The 9279-nt window shown below is 36.9% G+C and overlaps 1 protein-coding gene across 1 annotated transcript; it reads right to left on the bottom strand.

The window, feature by feature from the left end:
* Positions 1-7691, bottom strand: itm2ca (integral membrane protein 2Ca). Its single transcript, XM_030152123.1, has 6 exons — positions 7433-7691; positions 4497-4640; positions 4193-4381; positions 1608-1718; positions 1338-1488; positions 1-1152 (listed from the first exon to the last, which is right to left on the bottom strand). Exons 1-6 carry the CDS (start codon positions 7523-7525, stop codon positions 1061-1063), a joined length of 780 nt encoding a protein of 259 aa, XP_030007983.1. The 5' UTR covers positions 7526-7691; the 3' UTR covers positions 1-1060.
* Between the last annotated feature and the right edge of the window lie 1588 nt (positions 7692-9279).

Here is a 9279-nt window from a genome sequence, read left to right as displayed (position 1 = left end):
ATTTTTTTCACTACTTTATTCACAGACAGATTTCATTGGCAGACAAAATATACAGATCAAAGTTGGTTTAGTTTAACTAACATGTCATATAATTTATTCTCTCCTTCAGTAGTATTGACTTTAGTCCAGTCTCTGACTCTGGACTAAGGCTTTAACGTTGTTTTACAAAACATTCTAACAGTGCTGTTTTTGTTCTTATAGATAAACACATGCAAGGGAAAACAAAGACATTGTTAAATGATTCACCAATGCTGTGAAGAAGAGAGTACATAAGTATTGCTCAAATAAAAGAAAGCTGATGAAAAAAGGGAACTTGTAACTAAATGTGGGTCCAAGTTTACATTATATTATACAAAAAAAGTGCTTCAATATTGGTACGTATGTAACCAATGCAACCCTCTCTAATTTCTACTGGGAATGATGCTTTCTACATAGGAAATTAATTACAGAAAGAAGAGCAAGAAAGCAACAGGCAGGCAAGAGGGTAAAGATGCAAGCAAGCGACTAGTCAGCAGTAGTTATATGGATTAGTTATAGAGATGATGAGAGATAATAAAATATAATAACTGTTTGATTTATGGATAGTGCTTACTCAAAGAAGCAGGATTTCATGCTCTGCGCGGCTGCACGGTCTTACTGAACGAAGAGACCAAAGGTTATCTCCAGAGGAGGAGAAAAAACAAAAGTACAGTCACCTTGACAACCCATGGAGACAGTCATCTCCCCCAACAACAGTAACCATTGTACAAATCCCAAAAGAGGAGGTCTCAAAATGTATAATTTGCTATTTGCCTAAGGACTTTGCTACATGGAAAATCCTGTGATAGAACCATCAGCTTAGTATTGCATCACATTTTAGTGTTAGTAGTACCTGTAGGAAGTAGAAAAAAACAAGACAGGTAATTAAATGAAAATAAAAGAAAACCTCTTTCAACAAAAATCACTAGTAAAGTGCGACTCAGACATGATCAGATCCACAGGAGGGTGCTACAGTGGCTGGGGAAGTGACTGGAGATGTGCTTTTGGGCAGGTGGAGTGACACTTGACTTGACTTTCATGTTTATGCTTCGTCGCAGATAACCGTCTCCACCACGAATGTGTTCTCGAAGTGACGGATGTGGTGGCAGTCCTTTGCCTCGCGCTTGTTGATGCCTGGGAAGGAAAACAAAGTATGACAGAGCCAATGTAACTTTGCTCGGTATGTGCTGAACTTCTAATCACAACACTTCACAACATTAAAACTCCTTCCACCCCAAACCTGAACACGCTGACCCTGCAGACTTTTATCATGTGACTAATAAGGTTCATCCAGGTTCACACAGTTACACCCAACTTACGTCTGCGAGTGACGCGGCGGTTCAGACGGTACGTGTCCTTCCCGTTGCACAGACGGTAAATGAAGGGTCCCAGCTGACGCATGTTGTGCACTTTGCCAGTCACAACCATCTCTTCATGGATGATGTAGGTCTGAGGCAAGTACGTTCCCTTCTGCATAACACAGAGAGGTTTTTCTTTCACCACCAATAAACATTAGAACCCTTCTCTGCTAATAATTCAAACATGATCTGTAATCTTCAAGTTTTTTTTTTATTGTGGAATTGCTTTACCTTGACATTGATCAGAAGTTCCCAAAGGTTTCGAGGAGGCATCACAATGGTGGTGTTGAGTTCAATGACATAGCACTTGTCCAAAGCAATGTCATGGTAGGCTGTCAACCCCTGCAAAGTAAGGAATGAGCACCATTAATTTAATGTTTATTTCAACTCAGACTAGCGTAGTGTGCAAAAGTCTTAGGCCACCTTTATCTGTGTTATTTTTGCAGGGTTGTACTGAGCATACATATTTAATTCTCCATGTCTTTTCTTTACATACAATAAAAAATATGTATATATAGGATGACTTAAGTCAGTAACACAAAGTAGTCCAAACTATAATAAACATCTGATTTATATTGAATAAAATCTGCTCTAAAACACCAGAGATTAATGCAATAAATCCCACTGTGTCTGAACAAAAGGGTTAAGGACATATTAAATGCAAAGGGGGGGGGTCACACTAAACACATTCACTTTGGTCTGAAAATGATTTTTCCTGATACATTTTTTTTAAATATTGTACATATTTTCAGTTTGCATCTTAATACAGACATTGAGAATTGCATATGAATGTACAGTGGCGGAAAAAATTATTAGACTATCAAAAGTCATCAAAAACAATGGTTATCCAATCAAGTACTAACTCCTGTGTGTATCATGTGACTAAAAAAGACAGAAAAGAAAACATGGTATGCCTAAAAGCACTGTTTTTGGCAGTACAATACCATAGCTATTGATATAAGAACTGAAGTCATTTTGGTTATTATCAAGAAAACATGGAAAATGGCTAAATATCAGCTCTTAAATTAAACTATAATGAGCTATTTTTGCTGTTATCATTGTATTAGTCCAAATAAATGTACCTTTAGTTGTACCAGGCATCAAAATGAACAAGAAATTGAAGAAAACAAGGGTGGTCTAATAATTTTTTCCACAACTGTATGACAATAATAATAATAATAATAATAATAATAATGGATTGGATTTATATAGCGCTTTTCTAGACACCCAAAGCGCTTTACATTATTGACCCATTATTCATTCGCTCTCACATTCTCCCTCTGGTGATGATGATGATAAAACAAACAAATGCTGACACAGTAAACCTGATGGTGAGACATTTGCACGGTACTGCACATAAGTTTCACATAAAAAACTAAAAAACTAAGTACTGAAAACCCATTTAGTAAAATAATATGTAGTTTTAGCTTTTGCTTCCCATTATCATAAATCATTATACAAGTATGGAATAGTAAACGCTAAAGGGTTCAGTGGATTGTAGATTGAAACCAACTGAATACCCCTCATCCTCCCCTAAAGTGTGTGCTAAAAATGTGCTTTAAAAAAGGCCCACTCCACAGCCAGTGTTTGCTTAAAGGGCCATTAACTCTGCTCCACATAGCAGTAGTAATACTGTAACTTTGTGTAAGATTGATAGGAAAGTAGGTGTATGTAACTGTCAAAACAGAATATATTTATTATATTTTCATTATATATATTTTGTGTATCATTATACATATAATTGGGCTGCATAATTTGGTGAGAGAATCATATTGCAATTATTGTGAGTAATATTTCACTTAAGTCATACAACCTTAAACTAGCATGAACACAAAAAATAAAAATACTAAAAATGTATTACCCTCCAATTTCCTGTTTTTACACAGTGCTACTATGCTTTATGTCATTAACCCAAAGTATCACCGTACAAGAGTGTGTGTATTTTATTTCCAATTTCTGCATTTATGTCACCAAAAATCCTTCAAAATCTGGACTTTTAAATTACAGCTTTTTACAATTATATAATTGCAAGGGCTGATATTGGGATTACTGTTGCAATTTGATTAATTGTGCTGTTGTAGTGTACAATGGCAGAAGATAAGAACTGTTGTGTTTTGTTACCAGTGATAGAGATGTATATATATTTATGGTTAACTGAGAAAGAACTACTTCTAAGGCGTTGTGATTTATGGTACTGTACCTCTATTACGCGGTAAATTAATTCAACTAAAAAGACCAAAATGGACATAAATGTCAGCTGTAATGAGGGCCTTTCAAGTATTTTCTTTTCTAACAGCCACAATAAGTGAAGAAGATTAGAGCTATTCTGTTGTAATCTGTAAATTCACCACTAGATGTCAATGAATATTATATACTGAACCTTTAATGGTGGATGTCATCTGCTATACAATGCAAAAAAACAAGAAAAAGAGGGTGTCTGTGTATTCTGGGCTATAGCAGATCCACAGTGGACTGAGCTGAGGTGACCTGGTCTGCTCTAGATGAAAATGAATTATTATAACGTAATAAAAATTTCATTCTAATTTTCAGGTGATTAAACAAAATTTGGTTTTATGAATACTGTATTCCATTTCTGCATTTTAATTTTCCAAAATCATACACTCTGAACCTTTAAAAGAATTGCTACAGAACTTTGTACTGCAGTTTTTAATCACACCACTGCACTAAACTAATGGTAAAAAAAAATGGTCTCTTGCTAACAGTCAACATTGTCGTGAGCAAATTGCTTTGGTTAGTATTTAGCATGAGTCTTTTTGTCTGTTGTACAAGTGATATATGGATGTGTTTTGCTTCACCCTGTGGAAGTCGTGGATAATATCAGCGGGGTCACTGCCTCCGAAGTGAGGTACGGGAACAGAGATCTTCTCATAGTTGTCAGCCAAGTAGATGCCGACATTCTCCTCCAGCTCCTGACGCCCACGCAGCGGGGCGTACATGGAGTCTTCATAAAGAACCCTGCAGTGGAACAGGTTCTCCTCTGGGATCTGTACACAAACACACCACACACCCGGAAAAATAACCTTCATATACAGCAATATTCTAAAATTTACAAGAATCTGGGTACATAATCTCTGGTAAATGCTGCTGTGTGCGTCTTACATGAGGTATAAAGTAGTAGCGGTAGACGTAGATGGAGGCCAGGACCAGACCGGCCATGAAGACAACCAGACCAAACGTCAGGCAGCACAGCCCGTTGAGCGGAGACTTCTTGGGCCGGAGAGGTAGGACCAGCTCCTCCTCGTCCTGAAGAACACACAAACAAAGCATGTGTTAATACTAGCGCTGATCCATAAATAACACTTTCATTGTCGATGTTATAAACAGGTGTGTGATCAACGCATGCAGAAGGGAAGACAATGTACTTTGAATACACACATCATGTATTCACTCGCATCATGAAATGTTAGATGGAGCAGCTGTCAGCCGCCCTCTGAATAACTGCTGTCAGTCTTCATTTAGTCATTTTGGTTTTTGATTTCAGGTTTATGGGTTCAAAAGTAGGGCCAGTTTTATTTTTATTATGATGTCTTGACTAGTTTTAGTGTCATTTTCCTTCAGTTGTTATGTTAGCTTTAGCTTCCCAGGCATTATGAACAAATGTTTAACCCTTTCATGCATAATGGTCACTACAGTGGACAGTTATTCCCCAGCTGTTTTCTTGTAAATTCGTGGGTTTTGTTATTTTAGTTTCATATCAGCCAACACTTATGCATCATCCCATACACTGACACTCATACCATTATTGTAACATTGCTGTTCTTGATAAACCAGATCGGCAGTAACATGTTTCAGTGTAAATCAATTGTTATTTGCAAGAAAAAAAAGTTTCGTTTTTTTTTTTTTTTTTTTTTTTTTTTTTTTTGCATATTATCTCCATGAAAAGAGTAATAAATAGCATTAGAATATGTTAAAATGTGAGAAAATGTCAGATTTTATATCATTGTTTTAATATCAATTTCTGATATTTGGTTTTAAACACGTTTCTTTACTTCAGAAATTATTGGACATTTTGTAACTCCATGAAAAAAAACAACAACTTGATCACATTGTTTTTTTCATGCCTATGGAGGAATAAAAACACTCAAGAAAAAAATCTTAACAAAGGTTTTCATAATTAATGCATGAAAGGGTTAAGTTACTGAAGCTTAAAAAAATATTATTTATAAAACTACTCTTTATTCAGTCTCATATTCTACAAAAACATTTCCCTTATGTACACCATGAACCATAAACACTGAGGCATGAATGAAAAGGAAGCTGATTTTATTTACAAATCATTTTAGTTTGTATTTCAGTTAACTATTTTTTTTCAGAGCTAGTTTTATTTTTTCTCTTAGTTTTCATTAACTATAACAACCCTACAGTTTGGTTGCAACTGCAATGATATTTTGTTTCATTGTTGAAAATCATATTCTCATTGTAATATTGAAAAGTTCTCTGCTGATTTTCCTCATTCAGTGCAGGGCTAGTAAATAGTGGAAAAGGGCACTGCAAGCATTCACAGGCAGCTTCAATCCTTCCAACTTTCACATCATCTTCACCGTGACGAGCAGCGATAATGGCCTGAATTAACTAACTGCTAAAATAGAAGTTCATATAAATGGAAATTCTGCATTTCAAGCAGGAATGAATAGCTCTGAGCTAGGCAAGAGGAAGACATGACGGAGCACTTGGAAATGAAAACCACAGTGCGATGGTGAGTAATCTTCCCAGACGCCTCCAGTCTCGCAGCCCATCTGCCATTGCCACGCGCCCAACCTGTGTTGGCAGGGTGGCACTACACACAGATAGTAAATTTGCAGAAATAATGACCAACTGAGAAGCGCTCAGTGTTTATTGTAGCTATTATAACACAACAGCAAAGGTGCATATTCTTCATCAAAGCTCAAAAGGAGGAAATAATGATTGCATCGTGTGTGGCTCTCAGGAAACTTCAAAGAAAGATGATGGCAATCCTCTGAACATGTTCAATCATTCTCAGACTCAGAAAACAAACAGCTTCAAAGCCTTTTCTGTGTTCATGATGTCTGCAGTAGATGATTCTAGGCCTAATGTGGGCTCAGAGTCTGTCCCTTGTATGCAGATTTCCCTGCTTTAAGCATCCATTTCTGTGGAGTGGCCAGTACTGTGGTTTGTGGTAGCATTTGGAGGGTGCATAAGGACAAGGAGACAACTGTGTATGTGCAAACACACACTTCTGTGAAACTCAGTTCTTTGTGTTCTTCCGCCCCACTGAGAGATAGAGGCTCTTTCACACCAGCTGAGAGCGTGACACACCATGATGCCTGTCTGTCTCCGTTTCAATACATTTGGTTGACCAGATTTCAGTTGCACCCACTCTACCTCTGAACTTTAGCAATATTCACTTTATATGCATGCCTAATGTCCCATCTATATTCCATCATGGTTTCGCTCCTCTTCGGGGTCAGGCATGTATCTTTGATAAGGGCTGAACCAAGATGAGCCACTGCTGCTACAGCAAAGTTGAGGACTTCACTGCTCTGCCTCTGTACAGCTCTGAAAAATAACCTTACATGCACTGAAACCCACAGCACCTCATCTGCCATTTTGTCAGCCAAAGCTTGTGCATTTCTTGCCTTATACCTTCTCTAAAAATGAAGAGTTGCTTATTGAAATCTATTAAAAAGAGGAAAAACTGACAGAGAAAATGCCACTGACTGCAAATTAATTGTTGGGTTTCATTTAGTCTGTAATCCTGTGTGTCCCCTTAACAAAGAGCATGCATTTGTACAGTGGAATAACTTGCATCAGTCGTGCAATAGGCGCACTGGCGCAGAGAGGAAACCATCACAGCAATGACACGTTTTGTTTTTCAGCCAAATGGCGAAAGATGCTGTCAAACAGCCGTGCTTTTCATGGCTGCGCAGGTGCAGGGTGCAGGGTGCTCCTGCAGGAGAACCCTGGCAGCATCACATTACATAAGGAGCACATTCACATCACAACAATAACAACAAGAAAAAACAAACAAACAAAAAAAAACCTGCGGACGGAACAGGAACATGGGTGCTACTCACCAGCGGATGAGGGATGAGGATTTCGGTTTTGTCGCCATCGCTCTCCTTTTCCACTTTCTGTCCCGCGACAGACTGGAAGCTGATCTTCACCATGACTCGGTGCGCGTGGTGGTGGTCTCCTCCAGGGGTCTTCTCTGCTCTCCTGGGTTGACGTTATCTGCCCACCTTTCTACAGTCAAGTCCCTCTCCAAGTCGACGAGCTGCCCTCTTCTCACCGCTGGGATGCTTCTCTATCTGTTTTTGTCTTTAACACCGGAAGTGAGTCTGCTGCTTTCCCTTTTTTTGCTCCCCTTAAAGGACCAATCCGCACATTTCCACCAAACACACACTTCTACTGCAGCTCCATCACTACAGTCACCAATGTTCACATTAACCCTCTGGTATCCAGGTGCGCCTTTTAGGCACACTTTGCACTTCGCGTTAAAAACACTTCATATTATTTTTTCACAATTTAAATAAGGTTAGAATTCAAAAGTTGTTCATTTTTGCATGATCTTTCAAATTCTGGCCACCAAATAAAATGTGCACATTGTAAACAAAAGAAAATTACAAGACTAGCGTCTGTCTCCCAAGTGTGCCTAAAACACACTATTTCTTCCATTTGATATGTATGATCAGGGCTGACCTTGATTTACAAAAATAAAATCAAATTAGAGCAGAAAAATAAGTCAATATATAATATTTAATAGTTTGATTTATAGGTGTGCATTTTATGCACACTTGGTGACAGATGCTAGTATTTTTTAACATTTGACCTAGCACCAAAAATAATAATGCAAATTAACCAGTGTTGCTGTTAATCATTGACATATGCCAGGATGAAAAAATCAAATATGTGATCCACTTTTTATGTAGTATTTTGAAAAAAATATATTTTTTTGTGTTTTTTGCATCCAAAAAAATGGTTTGTTTACATTACAAACACGGCATTTAAAGGGTTAAAAAATTTGACAATTATTGAGTATTTGGTATTTTTATTTACGGCTCAAGTTGATGAAATAGAAAAAAGTGTAAAAGAATTAAAAACAAACTGTATGAAATTTTTTTTGACATTATTCCACAAGTGTGCCAAAAAGGCACACTTGGTGCTTAGTAAGGGCCTTACTGGACAGGATACCGGAGGGTTAACCCGGTCATGCATGAATTATGAGACCCTTAATCATTTTTTTCTTTTTTCTGAGTGTTTGTATTCCTCTTTAGGCATGAAAAAAAAACATGCCTAAAGAAAATTTTCTTCTGAACCTATTCTTCATGGAGCCGCAAAAATGTCCACTCAGCTGGACACCATGCATTTAATTTTTGAAGCAAATAAACATGTATTTACTGATATATTGTGTGAAAACTATGAAATAAAAACATTTTTATTGCTTATTGTAGGTAATTCATTTATCAGACAGGGGTAGTTGTTTGTTTACTTGCTTTACTACTTTGTCTGATAAATGAATTACCTACAATAATTATATGTGGCAGACAGTATGAACCTTTACCAGACACTTTCAATGCTGCTAATCTAATGTTTTCTCACATTTTAACACTCTAATACCAGTCATTACTCAATTCATGGAGATATAATGCAAAAAATTAAAAAAATAAATAAATAAACTTTTGTTTAAAAAAAACTGTTAATTACAGACTAAAAACAATAAAAGCGATTGATTTACACTCAAAGATGTTACTCTAGATCAGGTTTATCAAGAACAATAAAGTTACAGTAATGGTATGAATTACAGTGTATGGGATGATGCATAAGCATTCACTGTGTTGGCTGATACGGAACAACTAAACTAAAACAACAAAATCCATGAATATATAAGACTTATATATTCATGGATTTTGTTTTATTATTA

Source organism: Sphaeramia orbicularis, chromosome 13, assembly GCF_902148855.1.
Source record: "Sphaeramia orbicularis chromosome 13, fSphaOr1.1, whole genome shotgun sequence".
NCBI lineage: Eukaryota > Metazoa > Chordata > Actinopteri > Kurtiformes > Apogonidae > Sphaeramia > Sphaeramia orbicularis.
The sequence above is the reverse complement of the archived record's forward strand: the minus strand, read 5'-3'. Positions and strand labels throughout refer to the sequence as shown.

Excerpts from the sequence above, each read along its gene's own strand:
- itm2ca (XM_030152123.1), bottom strand. The coding sequence starts at position 7,525 with ATGGTGAAGATCAGCTTCCAGTCTGTCGCGGGACAGAAAGTGGAAAAG. Across the intron at positions 1,489-1,607 it reads AACTTCTGATCAATGTCAAG|AAGGGAACGTACTTGCCTCA; the intron begins GTAAAGCAATTC and ends TGTGTTATGCAG. Across the intron at positions 1,153-1,337 it reads CCGCCGCGTCACTCGCAGAC|GCATCAACAAGCGCGAGGCA; the intron begins GTAAGTTGGGTG and ends TTTCCTTCCCAG.